This window comes from Neoarius graeffei, chromosome 24, assembly GCF_027579695.1.
Source record: "Neoarius graeffei isolate fNeoGra1 chromosome 24, fNeoGra1.pri, whole genome shotgun sequence".
Taxonomy (NCBI): Eukaryota; Metazoa; Chordata; class Actinopteri; order Siluriformes; family Ariidae; genus Neoarius; species Neoarius graeffei.
This window is the reverse complement of record NC_083592.1, coordinates 13,475,583-13,499,221: the sequence shown is the minus strand read 5'-3', so window position 1 is coordinate 13,499,221 and position 23,639 is coordinate 13,475,583. Positions and strand designations below refer to the sequence as shown.

General features: G+C 43.7%; 1 protein-coding gene across 1 annotated transcript in view; it reads left to right on the top strand.

Moving 5' to 3' along the window:
• The window catches only part of abhd17b (abhydrolase domain containing 17B, depalmitoylase), a 35,832-nt gene that overhangs the window by 2,292 nt on the left and 9,901 nt on the right, over positions 1-23,639 (top strand). The window contains exon 2 of the mRNA XM_060906737.1: positions 5,183-5,650. Within this exon, the coding sequence (XP_060762720.1) occupies positions 5,184-5,650 (467 nt within the window). The 5' untranslated portion in view covers position 5,183. The remainder of the gene's footprint in view (positions 1-5,182; positions 5,651-23,639) is intronic.

The window sequence follows — 23,639 nt, the reverse complement described above, 5'->3', positions numbered from 1 at the left end:
TTGCTTAAATTGTTTTTGAGAGTTTTTATTTTGTGGTGTTTGGTGAAATTTTCCTTAAATTTAAAATAACGGGAAAATAAGAAACAAAAAGTAATGTTTCAAAGCTGTTTTATTAATTCTTCGTACTGCACAAACTAGCCCCATCCTTTTGGCTACGAGCGGAGCCAGCTGGTAGATCAGACTTTTGCCATAGCCGGTCGGCAAAACGGCGAAACGTCCTTCTTGAAAAGGAATGAGTGGAGAGCCTCTTCCTGCTCATGTTTCAACGAAAACTCCAAGTCTAATTCTTCTAAAACTGATTCCAAAGCGGAGTCAAACGTGCGCTGTTCACTAGCCCGTAGCCATCTTTCCTGCTGTGCTTTCTCCAGCGTTGCACAGCCTTGTCGTCACTCCTGCAAAAGCCCGCCCAAAGAATCCAAACAAAAACCTTGCGTTGTGATTGGCGGGCACGATTTGATGCCCGGGGTGTTTTTGTTTATATGGTGCGAGGCTAGACCCATTCGCTAGGCAAAAAATATTTTTGGCCGCTAGGCGGGTGGGTCTAGTTTACTAGGCTAGGGGGGGACTGGGTCTAATCATGATACTTCTACAATATGTGTAACGCATTATGATGTTTGTTTGCGGACAAAGTGTTGCATTTACTTTTTTTTTTTTTTTAAAAAGAAATAAGTAATAAATTTGAGGGGGGGACTTCTCATAAGTTCAAATCCTAACCATATGAATCCTAATAGCTTGGATTTAAGAGGGCAAAATTGGCTGTACTCTCAGGGTGGAGGGGCTCGTGCCTGTGTAAGAGCGCATATAGCGCTTTCCTAACTTTCAAGTTAAATGGCAAGATGTCTCTTCTTTCTTTCAGCAGGATGATGTCATTATGACATCGTTGATTACTTATGAATCTTGTATCTTCCATTTTATCGCAGGCGATGCATTTTTATTACAGACAATGACGTGCACATGACTAATCTCATCTCATACCCTTTTAGCAAGTGCTTGGATCTGTTCAATTCTCAAATTTGGTTGGTTGGAATGTGGTGGTTTTATTTTTCTGTAGCAGCAGCTCCGGCAGTAGTTCCTGTTCAGGGGGAATTGCATTTTATTTAACATTTATTTTATTTTTTTGAATAAAGTTTGCTAGCTAACGCATCTTGGTTGCTATAGTAACAACTTGCACAGATTACATGGAAACTAAATGTAATAGTAATCGGCTTTTAAAAACAAGTTTGTAAGACGTATTCGTTGATGTGCAGTTTTCAGTTATTTCTCCTTTTATGGAAGGAGTCTCCCGTGTCGGCACTTCGTAGGTTTCCAGTCCAGAGGTTTTCTGCCACAGGAAAGTCTTCACGTGGGAGGAGTTCTTGGTAACAGGACAAGCTGTTGGTTTGTTCTTGTCTCATGGACGTTCCACGCTGTTCAATATAACAAAGTTTAACAATATGTAAACCCCCCCCCCCCCCCCCCCCAAAAAAAAAAAAAAAATTAACGTTTCCCCACTTCCGATCAAATCCACAGCTGAGCGCGAGGGGACTCGAAGTTGCCGTGGTGTAACGGGAACACTTCAGAACATGCGGTTATGAAAAATAACAGCATGTCCTGAAGAAAATGGTCAACTTCAGGGCGATGACCGTAATTCCTCTTCATCCTGAGCCGCATCACACATTGTCATTGATCATTTTCCTGTAAAAGCACACCATGAAGTGTTGGGGTGGGGTCTCTCTCTTTATGAATAGGATTACGATCCTGTTCTGGCTCTGCTTTGTTGGTGAAACTGCAGCGTCTCTGTGAATCATGCCGCCTTGGGAAATGTTCACTGATGCAGTCGCCTCAATTCAATCAGAGCAGTGTTATCCCTTCCTGAGCGAGCCATTTCAAAGCGATTTCCTGTGATTGCTACTTTATTTTTATTTTTTTTCCCTGTATTATATTAATGTTGTCATACTTGAACTATGAGAAGAAACACAACCCTCAGACTCTGGCTTTTGTGGTTTCTTCAAAAAAGCCTTTAGGCTTTTGTGTAAGTAAGTCGCACAGATTGGTGGAAAAGCCCGTCTCTAATTCTCTTTCACACGCGTCACACCACGTCACTTATTTTACTTTAAAATGCGTGGCGCCGTCACATGTTTCCTTCAGCTATTGAACCTGAAACGCAGCAAGTGGAAGCCAAGGGTGCTAATACTTTAATCTTTAGTCTTCAGTCAGGTGACTATTAAAAAAAAAAAAATCCAACAAAAATGCAAGGAGTCGCCTGGTTTCTGCTGCTGATTCTCGCAGCTGGTGAAATGAAAAGTAAAGAATAAAATGTTTTAGGAGGCAGAAGTAAATTACTTTTCTGTAATCGCACGTCCTGAAGAGCTTCATTCGTTTTATAACCCACAGATTCTCCAACAACTGCAGATTTTGTTTAAATTTATTCACGGATGATTGACATAACTGTTTATAGTTACAGTACGTTTAACTTCGTGGGACATCTGTGAGGCAGGTTAGTTCCTGTCGTCACTTGCGTCGTACGGCTTTTGTTTTCATTATCGATAGGGAAAACTGTCAATTTTCATTGTGGAAATTGTAATCATTCGGGGGGGATCCATAAAACACAAATATAGCCGCTAGTGGCGATAAAGGGCCCTCGCACTTGAGGCCACCCTGTGCTGATTTACATGATCAACTCAAGATCTCCTTGGACAAATGCTGGAGTAAAGTTGCGTGTGTTTTCAGCCACTGTGTAAGCCCTTCAAAAAAAAGTGGGAAAATTTGAAAGTCCCACGTTCCATTGATCGCTGGGCGCCGTAGCATTTCTCGTTTGAGGTGTCCACTATTCCTTCGCGATTAATTGCAATGTATATTGCAGTTATGTTTGTCTAGGGGTGCTCCGCACACCTACTAAATTTGACACGGATATGTGAAACTATATACCAGACAGGAGTCTTATACCCCTTTTCCACCAAATCAGTTCCAGGGCTGGTTCGGAGCCAGTGCTGGTTCACAACTCGTTCAACTTGCGAGCCAGCTGAGAACCAGTTTGCTTTTCCATAGCTCGTGGGGCTAAGCGGAGCCACGTCATTACGTCGCTGTATACGTCAGTTACGTCGCTGTATACAGAAGTTACAGCGCTACGTTTGCATAAACCTTGGCACGAATATCAAAGCAAAAACAACATGGAAGAAGCAGCAGCGGCAACGACAATAATAAATTACTTCGCGTTTGTACAGCTGCTGCTTCTCGTCGCTTAAAAATGGCGATCTTTCGCAGTCTTGTTGTTGTTGTTGGTCTTAACACCCCCCCCCCCCCCCCCCCCCCCCCCCGCGCTGACGTAAGCGGTTCTTTCCTCTGGCCCAGCAGAGAGTTGGTGCTAGCCTGGAACCAGTTTTTCTGGCCCCAGAGCCAGTTCTTTGTCAGTGGAAACAGAAAACCTGGTTCCAAACTAAGCACTGGCCCCGAACCAGCCCTGGAACTGCTTTGGTGGAAAAGGGGCATTAGTGACGTATGGGGGCGTGATGGAGTCCTACGGACATACCTGGGGGTCAAAGCCCTTATCGCTGCGTAGCGGTGTGCATGATTGACGTGTGTTCCAAATTTCCTAGGTTTTCAAATATTTCCAAGCTGTCTAATCTGTATTTTTGAACTAGGGGGCGCTATGGTGTTAACGAAGCCCACCTAGACTTATTTACAATATCAATTCAAATGATATCACAGGACAAATGTGCAAAGTTCCATGAGTTTTTAGTCCTTGTAAGCCCCTCAAAAAATATGGGAAATTAAAAAAAAAAAATTCCATCCAGCACAGCTGACTTCCTGTTGGGCGGAGTCAAATACAACCAGGTGAACTTTGTCCTGTATCGCAAGAGTATCGATCGCGCCAAATCTCATGCCCATCCAAGCAACTTCATCTCAACCGTAGCTTGTTCTCGGGGGTGCTATAGAGCGCCAGGACCACGCCCGGTCCCTCGCTCAATGGAACGTTGTGATTTTATGCACATTTGATCAGTGTGCCAAAATTCTTGAGTTTTCAAGCATCACCTCAAAAACAAGTTAGCACACAGAGGTAAAAACATGCCAAAAACAAAAGGGCTTTGCACCGACAGTGCTCAGGCCCTAATTATCAGTTCAGTTTGTATCGCGCCTTTCTCACACCAAAGGTTGCTTTACAATTAAGGGAAGGAAAGAGGGGGAGAAAAGTCCACCAAAAGTATGTCCGGATGTAATTCCAATGGCATCGCTACCACAGTCCCACCAGGTGCATGAAGATAAAGCTCACTGCAGTCCATAGTGAGGAGCACAGGCATCACCCACAGCGACCCAAGGCCTGAAGGAAACGGACGCCAAAACTGGGTCTGGAGCTATGCCAAAACTGGCAGACAAAAAAAACAAACCTCAAACTACACAAAAAAGAAAGGTGAGAAGCGGTAGACAAAACGCGCATCGCGTACTCTCAACTGGAAACAGCAGTTCAAAAAAGAAAGGACATGGCTTTTTGTGCACAGGAGCAAGACCTTTAACTCAGCTGGCCAGCATCGTTATTATCAGAGTCCTCAGGCGAGTAATTTTCTGATGCGTTTATTTGGATGTATTGGACAGATTCTCAACAGGTTTTAAGTTTATGATTCATTAGGAAGTCAGCAACGACTGAAATCTGGAGAACAGCCAAGAAATTAAGCCCGAGTCGTTCTGCCTATAACGTAGAAAAGCGTGAGATGTAATTGAGCAAAAATGACAATACTGTTAAAGGTCTGTTGGAGCCTGCCTTGTTTTTCAACAACCGCAGCTTTTTAAATAAAATAAATTTAAGGCGGAATCAATTTGACGACTGCAGATAAATCCTAAATGACTAAAAGAAGACTTTAATAACCAGAAGTCTATCTAATGGAACAGGAGTGAATGAATGAATCAGCGAGGCTCGTGTTTAAGTGAGTGACTTTGGCTCTGTCTTATCAGCGGAGGTAAATGCAAACGAGGAGAAAATTCAGCGAGGTCTAAGATTATCCGTGTGAAAATTATTTTATTTATTTATTTTTTCCGCCCCCAGATCACCACATGACTAAGACGTGCAGGTTGTACATACTTTCCAGGATGACTCACAAACCCGTGTCCAGGAAATCGGCGTGTACCTTTACATGTAGAGACGGATGTGTGTTTTTAGTAATCTGTTGCTAATCTTTTTTTTTTTTTTTTTTTTATCATTCCTGTAAAGAATGAACCACCTGTCACTGAGTGAGCTGTGTTGCCTCTTCTGCTGCCCGCCATGCCCGAGCAGGATTGCCTCAAAGCTGGCGTTCCTGCCTCCGGAACCGACGTACACGCTGCTGAGTGACGAAAGCGGCATACGCTGGACGCTGCACCTGTCCGAACGTGCCGATTGGCAGTACTCCGCGCGCGAGAAGGACGCCATCGAGTGCTTTATGACGCGCACGGTGCGTGGCAACCGCATCGCCTGCATGTTCGTGCGCTGCTCACCAAGTGCTCGCTACACGCTGCTGTTCTCACACGGTAATGCCGTCGACCTCGGGCAGATGAGCAGCTTCTACGTGGGGCTCGGCTCGCGCATCAACTGCAACATCTTCTCCTACGACTACTCGGGCTACGGCGCCAGCTCGGGGAAACCGTCCGAAAAGAACCTCTACGCTGACGTTGACGCAGCATGGCACGCCCTCCGATCCAGGTGAGCCTATTCACTAAGCTCCCCCCATAAAAAATAATCTGCTGTCTGTAAAACGACCCACAGAAGGCGTATAAGGGTCATTTCTTGTTTTAATCACATGGATGCAAACGGCGCGCCTTTTGGCAGATGCCGCCTTTTTCACGGCTGTCTGGGGGACTTGTGTGAATCGTGCAGATCCAATGAGTTGTGGGGGGTTGTTTTTTTTGGGGGGGGGTTGGAGTGTCTGATTATAATTTCATCAAAGTAAATTCTTTATTAAAATTACTAAATAAGCAAATGCCGTTACAGTTCATGAAACATAGGAAGTATGAGAAGAAAACAGTAAATCAGAAAGCTGCGCATGTAAAGCCAATTACGTAACTTGTGTTGGACTGATGGAAATCCTTGCGCGTGCAGTGCAGCCAGCAGCAGATAATGGCGCGCAGCCAATTGGCTTTACGTGTGCAGCTTTCTGATTTACTGTTTTCTTCTCATGCTTCCTATGTTTCATGGACTGTAACGGCATTTGCTTATTTAGTAACTTTAATACAGAATTTACTTTGATGAAATTATCAGACACTCCAACGTGCCCCCCCCCAAAAAAAAAAAAACTCATCGGATCTGCACAATTCACACAAGTCCCCCAGACAGCCGTGATTGCATCCATGTAATCATGTTCTACAGATCTTCCAGGATATTTGTACAAGTAAGGAGTTAAAAAAAAAAAAATGATAATTTGATGATTGCATCTTTAATTTTCTGTAACTGTAGATCCGACAGTAGCACAGCAGGACTGGTTAGGGATCGGGAGCTGGATCTCTGGAAACGGGGTGGTTTATGATCCCAACTGTAACTTTCCTCATTTTAGTTTCCTGCATTTGTTTATCGTTTCATATGAAACCTGAAAGGTGGGGTATGAGATTTTTTTTCAGGAGTATTTTTACCATATTGCTTGAAAAGCTCCTCACACCCATGTTGCAAGCAGTACAATAGAAGGTTTGACCCAAAAACGAAATATTTTAATCCAGTCTACAGTGTAAAATAAAGGAAAAACGCCATCCAATCATATTGAGGTACCACCTCAAAATGATTGGATACTGACATGTCAATCAGACTGAAGCCCGCGAGCAGCCCATCCCTTCTGTGTGTGTGTGTGTGTGTGTGTGTGTGTGTGTGTGTGAGAGAGAGCGAGCAGAGCGTCACACACAGCGCAGGATTTTCTCAGTGCGCTCCCTCCAAACAACGGGTACTTGCACGAAAACGGAAGGAGCTATTCACAAAATTCTTTCACAGTGAGTGCCACAAGGCTCTCCTGAACACACTGATGTAATTTTTTTTGTCTGTAGTGTAAAAAATGAGGTCACTAGAGCGAGTTAAAGACGAGTGACTTTTCTGCCAGGTTTATAATGGCAGTCTTTGGGGCTGCGTGGCTGTCCTCTCCTCACTTTCAGGCTTCTCATTCAAAAACTGCAAGTCCTATCGGTGAGGTAGACACATTGTGTGAATCAGGACAAGTGTGGCTACTACTTTTGAGAAAATTGTGTGTGGAGTGAAAATTGGGGCTGAAAACAGGTTTAAATGAGAGTTTGAGCTATTTTTCCAAGCTCTCTACACTCTCCACTGGTGGGTAACGCAATAGATACCGATTATAAAGGCTGATTTTCTCAGGCTTTATAAGGGGGAGGAGGGGTGGAGACGCAGGGGGGTGGGAGCATGGCGAGGGCGGGCGTGTTTCTTTTCAAAATATGGCTTGCAGGAACCGTTATTCCAAAATCTTATACCCCACCTTGAAGCAACACTGACTGACTGACTTTAAACTCTGCCCACAGATCCCCAAGTCCACACCCCCAGCTGTGGATTTGATTGGATGAGGGAATGTTGGCTTGGACAGTGGGTGCTGTTTCAGTCACATTCAAAAGGATTTTTCTCTCTCATGCGTGCGTGCGCACACAGAGGGAATGAATACCAGTCACAACAATTCGTTAGTTCAGCCAGAAATTGCAACAAGATGGATACAAGAGTGTGTGCGCGCACACGGGTGAATACTTGCACAACAGCAACACGCATTCATGTAACCGTGTGTGAGATCAGCAAGCGCAGCTGCTGCTTGCAGACCCTGTGTGCCCTCATTTGTCCCAGAGGGCCTGCAGGGACGCACACTTCAGTAAACTGTGAAACTGCTGATCTGTGGTGTGTACAGTTTCAACTGATTCTGAATCAGGAAGTAGTTTATCGGAAATTATTTTTCCTTATATAACCAAAATGATGCTGCAGACTTTAAGCTGGACTTCCTCAAAAGGTGCAATAGTCATATATAATAAAAATATGCATCTCAAATGTGCAAATAACCTGGAAGATACAATGTGTAAAATATGGGGAAGGCAACCACTCAAAGGATTAAATCATGGTTTTAGCAGAAGTGTAGTAAGCAGCAGTTGAGAACGTGATCCTGGAGGTGGAGCTTCGCAAACATAGACGCATAACCTTCCCTAATGCCCCCCCCCCCCTTTTTTTTTTTTTTTTTTTTTAAATAAATCATCAGAATTCTATCTCCTTTTCGTGTTAAACAGGAAAGTGGTGCTTGCTACTCTTGGCTTGCGGTGTCTCAGGGGAACTGAAGTCCTTTTTAAGCTTATTTCTTAACGTGTTATTCAACTACGTTTTCGGTTTTAGTAACCTTGTATCGTGACTCGTATCGGCAACTAATTGCAATTAAATAATATACTTCTCGGCCTATTCGGTTTTAACCGTGTTGAATTTGGTTCGTTTGGTCCACGGCAGGCGTCGCTTATAGGGATGTCCCGATCCGATCACGTGATCGGAAATCGGGCCCGATCACGTGGTTTCAGACTCGATCGGAATCGGGCATTACCTCCCGATCAGGGATCGGATATATATCTATATAATTTATTCTCATTAACACATCAATAGCTATGCGTTGGCACAGAGTGAGACCAGACCTCTTGTCTCAACACAGCAACATCAACGCGTGCGGCATGACATCACTTTGTAGCGGAGACGCTATTGGTTATTGGCTGCCTGTTGCCGGCGAAGTTGAACATGGAAGCAGTTCGAAGCGGAAAGCAAAGCATGTCTGCGGTGTGGCAGTATTTCAAAGTTGATAACATTGCCATAGCAAACTGTGAAATATGTAAAGTTGGAATTTCAAGGGGTGGACAGGAAAGGGCCGCATTTAATACAACAAACCTGATACGGCACCTGAAAAACAAACACCCGACACAATACAGCGAGTTTTTAGTGCTGTTGCAAACGTGTTGGATGACAAAAACAGGCTCAAACCTGAAAGGGTAGAAATGCTTGTTTTCATCAAGAAAAACGTTCATTTCCTTAATTGAAATTACTGTATACCACTGTGAGATGCGTTCTTAAAAGCAAATTACTGGCACTATGGCAGTTTTATTTTTTTTTTATTTGTTTACATTCCTGCCAGGTATTTTAAGGTTATGTTTTTAATTTGTTATTTATTGTTCAAACTACCTCACGTAAGTGCTCTGTTTGCTAACGGAGTTGTTGGATGTTAAAATAAGGTGTTAAATTAAAAAAAATGAGGAACATCCTGGATCCGTTTCTTTCCTCGTCTTTATTTTTTATGGATTATAAGAAGTATCGGATCGGGACTCGGTATCGGCAGATACTCAAAATCAAATGATCGGTATCGGATCGGAGGGCAAAAAAACCTGATCGGGACATCCCTAGTCGCTTATCTGCGCGATCTTCATGTTTCGAAGTCTCATGAAGTGTCAGCCAGGTGTCAGCACCGCCATTTTGAAAACTGTTTTCCAAATGAAATATTGCACAAAAACGAGTTTAAATGACTATTACTGCTTACTTTTTTCCAAACTTTTCTGTTTTTTTTAATCATCAGAATTCTATTTATTTCCTCTTATAAAATGTATTAACGCATTTCTGACAGCTATTTTGTCGCTACTATAGCAAGTTCTGAGTGTTTTGAAATATGCTATGTGATCAGTCCATTTGTCAAAGCAATGGCTGGAAACAAGATTCGCTGAGACCTGCGCGGGACATCGTAGGACGGAAGTAAAACATGCAGCGGAAATCAGTGTCCAATGTTCCCTGTGTCCGAAATCGCTCACTTGTTCGCTACTCCCTGTAGAGGGAATTACGATATAGAGGACTACAGTGAGCTCATTGGTAAAGTGAAAAACCGCTTTCGGACACTAGTCTGTCGCGCTGGTACTTGCGTCATTACTGTCGCACAATTAAAACATGCCGGATCAGTCGGCTGGTGGGTTTTCAAACTAATAAATGCGTGTGCGTGTATTTTTGTGATGAATCCATATTATACTAGGCGTATTTCCCACAATCAATACAAAGTACCTGCATCTTTCAGTTCTTTTAAATCCAGGCTGAATACTTTCTTCGCCGCGGAGTTTTATTAAATCAAATTTGAGGCTTTTGATTTTCTTTCAGCGTGGCTGCAATGCAGGATGGGATATGTTGCTTTAGTTAGTGACCCATCGTTGTACACTACTTTTCGTGATGCATTGTGGGATACTTTGAGTGCGCTATATAGGCTGTAAATAATCCTCACTAAGGTTTTGGATAGCACTACAAAATGGCGTCCTGACTATATAGGGAGTGATTTCGGACACGGGTAACATCTGCCAACGTTGTCAAAAGACGCACGCGCCCTCTTTTTGAATGCTGATGTAATCAAGCCGAAAATTTTGTTTTTTCATAACAGTCAGGAAAGTTTGAAAAAAGTAGGCAGTAATTACAGGGCTTTAAATTCTTCTTTTTTTTTTTTTTTTCCCCCCACCTGCCAGCCGAACTAGTCACCTTCCAAAGTAACTCTCCAAACAGAAAATCAACTCGCCAAAATTTGTTCATGTATGAATTTTACTTCTGTCAAAAATAACACGAGACTAGTTACCACTGTTCATGACTAATGTGCATTTATTTCAAGACCTGAGTATTTTGATAGTTTTTTTTTTTTTTTGCACACTTTACAAACTGGCATTTGCTGTTCCACGTCCTCCTCGCGGTATCCAAAAAAATGCCAGATGACTGACCCCTTGCTAGTTCTTTTAGGAGCCAATTCGTCCGCTTCCATTGTTAATTTGTCGCTGAAATTGACAGATCTTACACGTTAGCCTATGCGATTGCACGAACTGAGTCAGCGCTGTAAACCGGAACTAGAAAATCTTCCCGCAAGTTCCTTTCAGCACAGAGATGTCGCCCGGGATTGGTTGGCGAGTGCGTGACGTTTTTGGGAATTAAAATTTTTTTTTTTTTTTTAAACCCTTAGGCAGCGTCTCACGTTACTGCCTGAGGGACAGGGAGAAAACCACTGGAAAAGGTTTTAAACAAATGCAAGTCGGCAGATGACCATAAAATACTCAATAGTTACGATATAATAATTTTATGTATCTCACACAGAATTTTCAGAGATATATTTAATATATTTAATATATTTAAGTGAAGTCTGAATGTTCACTTCATGTATAAATCCCCCCCCCCCCCCCCCCCCCCCCCAAACTAGACAGCCGGGCCGCCTAGTGACAGGAATTGCCCGCCAAATGACAAATTAAGTCGCCTCGGGTGACTGGACCACCACGAATTTCGAGCCCTGAATCATTTTAAACTCGTTTTTGTGCAATTCTTCGTTTGGAAAAGTTTTCAAAATGGCGGCGCCGACACTTCATGTTTCGAAGATCGCGCAGATAAGCGACGCCTGCCGTGGACCAAACGAACTAAATTCAACACTGCTAAAAACCCAATAGGCTGATTTAAGCATAATTATGGCCCTTTTCCACTACCCTTTTTCAGCTCGCTTCAGCCCGACACGGCTCGCGTTTCGACTACCAAAAACCAGCACGACTCAGCTCGCTTCAGCCCTGCTTAGCCCCTAAAACTCGCACCGTTTTGGAGTGGGGCTGAAGCGAGCCAAACCGTGCCGAGTGAGGCTGGGGGCGTGAGCAGACACTCCCCTGTGCACTGATTGGTGAGGAGGAGTGTCCTCACATGCCCACACACTCCCCGCCAGCACGCTGGGATCTGTAAACACCGTAAACCCGGAAGAAGAAGAATTACGAGAATTTCTGAAGCCTTATGCGCCTCGCCTCATCTATACGCTCTTGCCAGTATCTGTCCGCGTTGTCGGTGACAACAAGCCACAGCACCAAGACCAGCAACACTAACGACTCCATGTCCTCCATGTTTTATTGTTTACTATTCGGGTCGTGAGACTACCGCTTAAAAGCTCACTGATGTCACTGTTTGCGCTGCTTAACAACATCACCTGACGTCCACCCACTTTCGCTAACTCCACCCAATGTGTCCACCCACTTCCAGCCAGCACGGTTCAGCGCGGTTGTAGTCGAAATGTAACTCCAACAGCCCCGCTCAGCCCGACTCAGCACGGCTCAGCCCGACTCAGCCGCGTTTGTCGTGGAAAAGCGGCATTAGTTGCCAATACGAGTCACAATCTAAGGTTACTAAAATGAATAACACGTTAATTAAGAAATAAGGAAAGTTTAAAAATGATTTCCCCTTTTAATGTGCAGTTCTTGGCGTGTGGGTTCGATGGTGGAGCTGTTTGTGTTTACACCCTGAACAAAACTCCAATCTGGGCTCTCGGTGTATGAGGAGCGTGACTGCTGTGCTCTACTTCATCTCTGCAGCGGTGCAGCTTTAGCCTGCGATGAGCCGCGTGTGTGCAAGAGTGAGACTCTTCGGATGTGTAATTGTGCTGTTGCTTCCTTTTTTTTTTTTTTTTAAATAAAGCAAATAAGGAAGGAAGGAAGTACAGTGCAGCACACTAATCCTAGTGAGCTAAAATCTAAGCTTGGTCATTTTATCAGTGGTACAAAGACAATATTCTGATCCCTGTTGTGACGGCGAGTCATTATGGTCACTTCTTCCAGGTCGTGGTGCTCATCGCTAACGCATACAGTACATTGCTGTAATAAGACACTCGGCGGGGGGGAGACGCAATGTTCTAGAAATGTGATCAGCGATGGGGCGGTGTGATGCAACCCAAAAAGTTTGGGGGGAGGGAGTCTGTGTTACCTAAAGTTGATCATTTTCCTACAACAGTACAGCCTGCATCAATTTAGCAGTGACTTCACATGCTTCCTATCCATTTATAGTTACATTTAATGTTCGGGGGAAAGTCTGTGAAGCAAAGGGGGGAGGTTTATGCGGAGCATCTGTCAAAAGGGAACGGAGTGAAGGATGCGTTTTCTGACAGCTGGTGGAACAACAGGAGTGTTCGACATGATGGGGAGGTTACATCACACGTTATCGTCGCATCATTAGGAAGAGAGCGGTGCAGGTTAACCTGGCCTTGTTTTCCATCCCCCACCACCTTTAACTGGGTTTATCCTCCGTTTTGGGTTTTTGTTTGCACCCCCCCCCCCCCCCCCCCCCCCCCCCCCACCACATTTCAGCTTCGCACAGGATTAATCCATCACCGTGGGCTGTAATCTGACTGAGAAACGCTCCCATACAGAAACCTGAAGCTTTACGGGAGCAGCCATGTCTGCAAATTGTCACCATGTGGTGGTGATGAATCGTACCATGTTAGCTGAACTGGAATGATCTTATAAAGGTTGTGGGTTTTTTTTTTTTTTAATTCTATCCACATTCGCTGGATATGTGTAATCGTGCGCTCTGATTGGCTACTCTACTACTAGGATATCTGCTCATATTGCTGGGTTTCATGTGACCTCACATCCACTTCATTAGTTATTCAGAACTTTAGCTGCTGGTCTACCAAAGCTGAGTTGACAAAGCGTTTGTATAAAGAAGGCGCATTGATCGCATGAAAAATGACTTGCGCTTGTGGCGTTTTAGGTTGATCGAATCATGAAGCTGATGTTTCGTCAGGGTTCCCCCGTGAACTAATAATAAAGGATGAACGAACACAGGGTTTCACAAAAACGCATCGAGAAAGATGGCTTTTGAACCTCTCGATGAAATCGAAGGGAGCAGAGTCGAAGCACGTTCGAGTTTGCAGTGATCACTTGGTGAAAGGTTTGTATTTCCCTCTCAGCTCTGGCCTTAGTGTTTTTCCAAGTACTTTTCTTGCTGTGTGCTGTTATTTTACGGTACTTTTTTTTTTTTTTTTTTAAAGTCCCGAAGCACTAAAGTCCCCAGCTGTTTCTTTGTTTCCTCCTCACAAAATCCATATGCATTGCATGAAGGTCGTGCCAGTTCTTCCCCAGCCGTACAGTTACAATGTGCCGTGATCGCTTCTCCGTCTTGTTTAACTAAGATCCAGGTCTTTAAAGGGGTTTCTGATGATCTTTTTGAATGATTTACCTGAGAGATAAGAGCCAACACAAGTGGGAATCAAGCCAACTGTTTTGTTTACACTAGGGCTGTCACGATTACCGGTGTACACGGTTACCGCGCTAAAATATTTTGACGGTGACCATAACCTTCTGAGTGTCAAAACCGTGATAGCTTCCATTTTCGTGAGACTTTGAACTTTCATGCGAGTTTTCCCGCCGATGCCACTCAAGTTCACTCACTCACTGTCCGAAGTTCAAGCATGGCGGAAGGAGGAGACTGTGGTGGTCATCAAGATGAAGACATCTATCCGCCTTCCAAGCGGGTAAAATCGGAAGTGTGGAAATATTTTGGATATTTCAAAAATTCGGAGGGACAACTTGTTGATGACGGTGCTCCTGCATGTAGAGTGTGCAGAAAAAAAGGTGTCAGCGAAAGGCAGCAATACATCAAATCTAATGACTCATCTGCGAGACCATCATCAGCATCTGTACAGCAAGTGCAAGGTAGGTTAACGTGTATGTTTTAGCTGAAATGCGCAAAGTAACTTTTGACTTTTGACGAGGGAAGATGAAACAATTATTTCCGACTGTCAATAATGTTAGACCTTGATGATAATCTTTATTGTCGAAAGACGGCCACTGCTAGCAGTTTTAAAATGCATCTAGCACTAGCTGTGGTTAGCGCGATTCTGGGGTAAACATCACCATTCTAAGCTAAGTTACACAGCTAAACTTTCATTCGCCACAAGACGGTGAAAATGGATCAGTGAAACACACGAAGTAACGAATGACTTCGGGTCGAGGGAAAATACAACAGTTGTATCCAGCTGTCAATAATGTTAAACTTTGATAATGATTAGGGTTGGGCGGTATCCAAATTTTGATACCTTTAAACTGTCTGTGTTTTCCCGGGGTATACGGTATTACCGAGAAAAAAAAAAAATTTTGTTTCGGCCTACTGTGTAACGTGCGCCTATGCCTCAAATGTACTATTTAAAAGCAGCATAGCGAATTGTGTGCATTGTGGTATGGATTAAGCAGCAAAGCGAATTTTGTGCATTGATGAATGGATTAAGAGAGATTTCAAAGCATCACGCAACTCTTCCTTCATCTTGAAAATAGCATTCAACTGTCGTTTACACATGTCTGCGTTGAAACGCCATTTGCAGCACTATTTCACCTACTCCATCAAAAAAAAAGTACACGATGAGCAGGATCATACCCTTTCAAGCATGGGAAATAAAAAAAAGAAAAAGAATCAACCAACACCCAAGTCCGTTTAGACTGCGCGATAAACCATATTCTTCAGCGCAAATGAGGCGAACCTAATTCAAATGCGTGATAGCTGCACAAGGCAAAATCATATGGGCCCACGTCATGCCATGGCGGGGAAATTAATAATCAAATGGCCTTACCTTGCTTAAAACGTTGTCTTGATCACATAACTCCTTACAATTATTCCACTTAAATCCATACGGTTTAACACACCCAACAAAGATAGCAAGCGCATTGCTAATTCCCACCAGAAACCTAACAGTTTACGCTACGATGTTTTCTTCCGTTTCTTCAGTAGATGACATTTCAAACGTTTATTACCCACATCCCAAATGTCATACGTTATATTATTTTACCTTGTTGTTACTCATGTAACCTACTCAAAACACAACTCATTGGAGAGATCTCGTGGAAGTGGAGTACCCCAGGCTATGGTGTGCCTTAGGGGACATATTAGATTTTTCGTTTGGTTTGAAACCAAAATACTGCCACACTGCCGATGTTGTATTTTTTTTTTTTTTTTGCCACTAACTCGTTATCTTGACTTGCCATCTTTCAACCGCGGTCTCAGTCTCTTTTTTTTTTTTTTTTTTTTTTTTTTTTTTTAGGACAGTATAGAGAGACAGGAAATGAGCGGGGGAGAGAGAGACGGGATCGGGAAATAACCTCGGGTCGGAATCGAACCCGGATTTATGGTACGGTGCCTTAGCCATCTGAGCCATGACACCCCCAGTCTCAGTCTCTTGCGAAGCTTTCTGTCAGACTCCAAATGTCACGCAGGGTTGCCATGGTAACGACATAAACAACCCTGCACGCGATGAGAACTTCTTTAGGAAATTGATAGAATTAGTGAAAATACGATCTCTCAGTTATTCGGGATGATCTTCAATTTATTATTTTATATTATGACCTCATGTACTCCATATTTTAGATATTATATATTTTTTTAAAATGACGGTAATGAGACCGATACCGTTGGTACTTTTGGATACCTCGGGATACCTTCTTACCGTAATACCGCCCAACCCTAATAATGATCTTTATTGCGAAGTGCGCCCACTGCTAGCATTTTAAAATGTGTCTAGCTGTGGTCAGGATCCACTTGTCCACAGTCCAAACTTGAAAACCTGAACCACGCCCACTCAACCTGAGCCACGCCCACTCAAATAACCGTGATAATACCGTACACCGCGATAATTTTGGTCACAATAACCGTGACACCCCTAGTTTACACTTCAACTTGCAGCGCTTCGTTGTAAAGACGCAAACAAAAATCTAAGAAAAATACAGGATTCATTCGGCAGTGACTTGATAGCGAGGTCCTTTACCCAGCCACTTACACAAGTTGCAAGCCTCCATAGTCTTCTACGCTTTCATTTGTTTTGCGGTGTAGAAGGACGTCTGCAGCACCAGATATTGAGATGTCAGGGAATTCGACTGAAGGGTAGTTTGAGATTGTATGACTCATCCTTCTTTCCCAGACTGTAGGGGTCGATTCCATTGCACATGGCAATCTTCTGAATATATCTAAAGCCAGCAGTGGCTTCTAGATTACGAGTGTACTCTGATGCGTTATTACCTGTTTGTACTACGGCAGCCGTTTAGACCACCAGCTATTTCACTTCTGGTAAAACCGCTAAGAAAAGTCACGTGACCTGAAACCCAGGTAGAGAGGAGAAACAAAATGGTGGAAGCGTGTTACAGGACGAAATGAAGGAAAAACCCTACTCAAAAGCCCAAAATATGGAATAAAAGTATTTGATGGTAAGAAATCGGTTTTACATTCTAAGCTCACGTCAAATCATTTCACCGGTTTTACATTCTAAGCGGAAATAATTTTCTGACATTTTGTCAAGTTTTTATTTATCAAATTTGCAAAAAATACAAATAAAAATGCTTGGTTTCTCAATCCAGTGAATATGGACAATGTTATTCCACTCAATCTCGTCGTACATGGCTTATAGCCAACACAGTGCTACGTACCTCATCAGCTATCAGCTCATGTACGACTCGATTTCGTGGAATGATTAGATGGTCAATGACGTCCCAGAACTGTTCTACGATGAAACGTAAGATTCTTAAAATATGGTTTGTAGAGATTTTTCAGCTACTGTTCTTTTGAGACAAAAATCTAATCCAATAATGTATAAATTGAAGCAAGTATTGGTGCTTGTCGTATCACGTTAAACGGGAAAGTGGTGCTAGCTACTCTCGGCTCGCAGTGTGTTAAAGCGGAACTGAAGTCGTTTTTAAACTTGCGTTATTTAATGTTATATTCAGTTACGTTTTCGGTTTTAGTAACCTTGTATCGTGACTCGTATTGGCAACTAATTGCAATTAAATATTATACTTATTGGCCTATTGGGTTTTTAGCCACGTTGAATTTAGTTCGTTTGATCCACAGCAGGCGTCACTTATCCACGTGATCTTCACGAGTCTTCGAATCATGAAGTGTCAGCGCTGCCATTTTGAAAACTCATCTCATCTCATTATCTCTAGCCGCTTTATCCTTCTACAGGGTCGCAGGCAAGCTGGAGCCTATCCCAGCTGACTGCGGGCGAAAGGCGGGGTACACCCTGGACAAGTCGCCAGGTCATCACAGGGCTGACACATAGACACAGACAACCATTCACACTCACATTCACACCTACGGTCAATTTAGAGTCACCAGTTAACCTAACCTGCATGTCTTTGGACTGTGGGGGAAACCGGAGCACCCGGAGGAAACCCACGCGGACACGGGGAGAACATGCAAACTCCACACAGAAAGGCCCTCGCCGGCCCCGGGGCTCGAACCCAGGACCTTCTTGCTGTGAGGTAACAGCGCTAACCACTACACCACCATGCCGCCCCATTTTGAAAACTGTTTTCCAAAAAAGTATTGCACAAAAACGAGTTTAAATGACTGCCTACTTTTTTCCAAACTTTCCTGATTTGCTATCAAAACAAACAACTTTCAGCTTGGTTACGTCAGCATTCAAAAGAGGGCGCTCATGTCTTTTGACAGCGTTAGCAGATGTTGGTCACTTTGATTTCCGCTGTATGTTTTACTTCCGTCCTACGATGTCTCGCACAGGTCTCAACGGATCTTGTTTACGGCCGTTGCTTTGACACATGGACTGATGTAGCATATTTCAAACACTCAACAAAATGGCTATCAAAAATGCATTCTTATATTTTAATAAAATGAAAGTTTTGATTAAAAAAATTTGCCTTCAGTTTTCCTTTAATCGCTATTGACAGTGTGGCTTTTAGATAATCGTACAGATTGTATCTGCTGAGACTTGAACCACGTTTACACTCGGTGACTTTTCTTTCCCTTTTCTTCAGGACTGTGTAGAGCAGGGATGCGTTGACCCTGAAACAATCCAGTGTTAAGACCCAGAAGTTCTTCAGTGCTCACTTATCCCACTTTAAAGTCCTCCAGGACAGTCACATGTTCCCTGCCCTTGTGTAGAACTCTCACCGTACTGTGGACATTTAAAATGACTGGCGGTGAAGGAGCACAGTGTAGAGTAACTCTTTAACGATCCACAGTGCGCACTTCCTGTGTAAAAGATACTGAAGGATATCGTGTGATTTGACAGTGTTTGAATACAACTGTGTGGGGTTATAGGGCAACGATCAACCTCAGGATGGTAACACCAAAAATGGGAATCTGCTTCATGAGAGTTTAAGAATTTGTCTTGTCCTTCTGGAGTGGTATCGTTGCTCCATCTCAGGCTTCCTATCTGAGGTCTGGGAGTTTGAGGGTGCGGTTTGATGTTTTGCTGTTCCTAGGAATGTGCTGTTCTGGCCTGGGATCACTCTGGTCATTCCTGGAATCTGTCGGAGTTCCAATTCAGGGGTAACGGCCTCAATGGGGAAGTGTTTTTTGGCTTTATCCTCATTCTGCGTTCACTCTCTGGTATTTATTTCTCCAGCTTATTACTTCCTGTGGGATAGCCACCATGTCTGGTTCATTATTGCTCATTTTTTATCTATGTAAAGTTCCCACGGGATCAGAGTGTCAGTGGGGTGTGTGTGTGGGTCATTCCCCCCTGTGGGTTTGCCCTTTTGGACTTGGGAGTGGTCAACAATGCCTGCTATACAGTCCCCAGCTGCATCTGTCTCCACCCAGCTACGATGCGTCTGGGTGTTTTTGATCTCGGATCCGGTCTGGTGGTGATGGACTGGGGTTGGTGAAAAGGCAGTATCGATAGGGTGGGGGATTGTGGATGGTGGGGTTGGTGGATCTTGAGGGTGCAGTTAGTGGTGGAAGATGTAATGGATGGGGTGGAGGTGGCATCCACTTTATTTCAGTTGGTGTATGCGATCATGCGGCATCCACAATTTACAAAATTCGCTCCTCCTATAAGATTGATCAGCTTTCGATCAAACTCTGTTCCCCAGGTGTGTGTGTGTGTGTGTGTGTGTGTGTTAAAGCTCTCATGATGGTGGTGCTACTGGTCATAGTTACGATTTTTATAGGAGTCTTGGCCAGTACAGTATGAGCTACAGCCTTGTTCAGGCTTTTTAAATACAACCCCGATTCCAAAAAAGTTGGGACAAAGTACAAATTGTAAATTAAAAACGGAATGCAATAACTTACAAATCTCAAACTGATCGTATTCACAATAGAACATGGACAACATATATCAAATGTCGAAAGTGAGACATTTTGAAATTTCATGCCAAATATTGGCTCATTTGAAATTTCATGACAGCAACACATCTCAAAGTTGGGACGGGGCAATAAGAGGCTGGAAAAGTTAAAGGTACAAAAAAGGAACAGCTGGAGGACCAAATTGCAACTCATTAGGTCAATTGGCAATAGGTCATTAACATGACTGGGTATAAAAAGAGCATCTTGGAGTGGCAGCGGCTCTCAGAAGTAAAGATGGGAAGAGGATCACCAATCCCCCTAATTCTGCGCCGACAAATAGTGGAGCAATATCAGAAAGGAGTTCGACAGTGTAAAATTGCAAAGAGTTTGAACAGATCATCTACAGTGCATAATATCAAAAGATTCAGAGAATCCGGAAGAATCTCTGTGCGTAAGGGTCAAGGCCGGAAAACCATACTGGGTGCCCGTGATCTTCGGACCCTTAGACGGCACTGCATCACATACAGGCATGCTTCTGTATTGGAAATCACAAAATGGGCTCAGGAATATTTCCAGAGAACATTATCTGTGAGCACAATTCACCGTGCCATCCGCCGTTCCCAGCTAAAACTCTATAGTTCAAAGAAGCCGTATCTAAACATGATCCAGAAGCGCAGACGTCTTCTCTGGGCCAAGGCTCATTTAAAATGGACTGTGGCAAAGTGGAAAACTGTTCTGTGGTCAGACGAATCAACATTTGAAGTTCTTTATGGAAATCAGGGACGCCGTGTCATTCGGACTAAAGAGGAGAAGGACGACCCGAGTTATCATCAGCGCTCAGTGCAGAAGCCTGCATCTCTGATGGTATGGGGTTGCATTAGTGCGTGTGGCATGGGCAGCTTGCACATCTGGAAAGACACAATCAATGCTGAAAGGTATATCCAGGTTCTAGAGCAACATATGCTCCCATCCAGACGATGTCTTTCAGGGAAGACCTTGCATTTTCCAACATGACGATGCCAAACCACACACTGCATCAATTACAGCATCATGGCTGCGTAGAAGAAGGGTCCAGGTACTGAACTGGCCAGCCTGCAGTCCAGATCTTTCACCCACAGAAAACATTTGGCGCATCATAAAACGGAAGACACGACAAAAAAGACCTAAGACAGTTGAGCAACTAGAATCCTACATTAGACAAGAATGGATTAACATTCCTATCCCTAAACTTGAGCAACTTGTCTCCTCAGTCCCCAGACGTTTACAGACTGTTGTAAAGAGAAAAGGGGATGTCTCACAGTGGGAAACATGGCCTTGTCCCAACTTTTTTGAGATGTGGTGTTGTCATGAAATTTAAAATCACCTAATTTTTCTCTTTAAATGATACATTTTCTCAGTTTAAACATTTGATATGTCATCCATGTTCTATTCTGAATAAAATATGGAATTTTGAAACGTCCACATCATTGCATTCCATTTTTATTTACAATTTTTGTCCTTTGTCCCAACTTTTTTGGAATCGGGGTTGTATAAACATTTTGTCCCAGTTTGTCTTCATTTGCAGGCTTTTTGAAGCTGACGCTTTTCAGTTGCGCCACTTAACAAGAAATTAGAATGGAAAAAACGGGAACTTGGAATCCTATGAATAAAGAGAATGTTTGTGTTTCCGTCTCCTCAGGGACGGATACTCTGCTGGGTCCCCCCCCCCAGTGAATGACTTGCTTTCTCAAATTTCAGCTGTCAAGCTACCAGAGACGTGCACAATATGTCGTGTCCTGTAGGGAGAAGGGGTGTGTTCCTGTTTGTAATTTTGCACACGTCTCGTTCGCGTGTGTGGATGAGACCCAGACCTGCGCGTGTGTTTATGTAGTGAGGCGTGTTGCTCAGTGCACACAGTGAGATATGGATCCACCCTGCTACCTGTCCGGACAGGTGAGTCCATGATGAGTAAGCAGGCGTGTCTGTATTTGAACTGAACGCGCATGTGCGCGCGCCCAGAGATCCAGACACGTTTTGTGTGTGTGTGGGGCTGGAGAACAGCTTACTCAGACCCCTGTAGCAGCAGATATGCTGGAGGAAGTCTGAACAGATCAGGAGAGCTCCATCGGTCCCATCAGAGTAAGAAATGGAGGAAAAGGGAAGCAAGACTGCATCCGAGAGCAGCGAAGAGATCTGGGGAAACATGGCAGCATGAGGAATGTGGAGAGAAAAAGATGGAGAGGCATTAAAATAGAGACAAAGTGGGTGATGGTGACAAGGGGAGAGGGAGAGACTTGTAGTATGGAGAGTTAATAAGATGCAATGAGAGAATTAAAAAAAAAAAAAGCCAGAAGAAAAGGGAAGGAAATAAGATGTTAAAGGGGAAGGAAAAGAAAGCAATCAAGCAAGGCGCAAGAGAGAAAAAACAGAAGGGGGGAGGAGAAAGACAGACTGGAAGATGGAGGCAAGAACAAAGATTGAGTAAGGGAGAGAAGGAATGCAGAGACTGTGGATGGTAGGAGTTGGTGAATATTGGGGGCGAGGGAGATACTCACTCTGGGGGATGGAGGGAAAATGGAAGCATTTCCCTCCGTAAAGAGAGACCAATGATCAGGGTCGAGTCCTTAAGAAGGAAGGACTGAGAGAGGTTTTAAAGACAGCAGGGAGGACGGAGGTGTGGAGCGCCGGCTGGTGTGTGTGAGGGAGGAGAAGGTGGGGATCGGGTCACTGACTACTTTCACCGCAGCAGTGCCGCACTGACTTGCACTCCGCTTCAATCGAACCAGTTTCATTTTCCTTTTTATTTTGTGTGTGGAGGGGTGGAGAATGCCAAATCAAATATTGATCAGTTGCCTGGCAACCGACTTCCCAATAAAATGTGAGGGGGGCTATCCCTGTGACCTGTCATCCAGGAAGTTTGTGTAGGGGGAGGAGCATCTCAACTTTCTGGCTAAAAAGTTCAGGAATTTGAGTTTCCTGGTTGGTGTGTAGATGCATGAGTCCTGGTGCTCCAAGCATGTCTAATTACTTAGAGGTCTTTAAAAAAAAAACAGTGACACATTTATTCTAATAAAAGACTGGAAAAAATGAATCTGTAATCAGCCAGTTACGGGCTTGCTTGGCAGCTTTACTCTCACAACAGCCCTTATCAGCAGATCTGAAACCAGATAAACGTGGTGATTAAGTTGTACGTAATTTATTGTAGAACGATAGGATCAACACAGCACCCATCCCTGCTGCTGTTACACAATGAAGATATTCTCTGAAGACGACAACAGAGATCCGAATTACGGCTCCGATCATCATTGGAGCACAGTGTGTGTGGTGGTGACGACTTCCTGATGCGTCCTACACGAACGTGTCTAGAACAAAGTAAGAGGAGGAGGAATGAGTTATGGCAACCCTGTAGAAAATGGCTAACTCCTTAATAATATCTCTAATATTAGCTGGAAGTGGTGATCCAAGAATTCCTCACGGATACTGACCCCAGTGACCATTTCTTGCCAAGTTGCCCAAGAAGTACGTGGAATATTTGTCATGGATGCTTCCTGATTCTGAGACCAAGTAGGTGTGCGCTGGAACGCTGAGGATGTGCCCACACATCCTAGAAAACTCCTCTGAACAAAATCGGAGCAGACCTTTGGCAGGACTTGATGACCTGGCAGCCATCAAGGAAAAGATACAATCGTAGAATTATTTGGTAGCCATATAGTTTAGTTTCGTTTTTGATAATTGAGGTTCTACAGCACCACCATTAGGCAGAAAGGGTAGAGTATGAGGTCTTGACCAGGTTTCACAAGCAGGGTTGTTTTTTTTTTTTTTCCCATAAATTTGATTGCTAGTGCAGGGTGGCACTGTCGCCTCACAGCAAGAAGGTTCCAGGTTCAAGCCC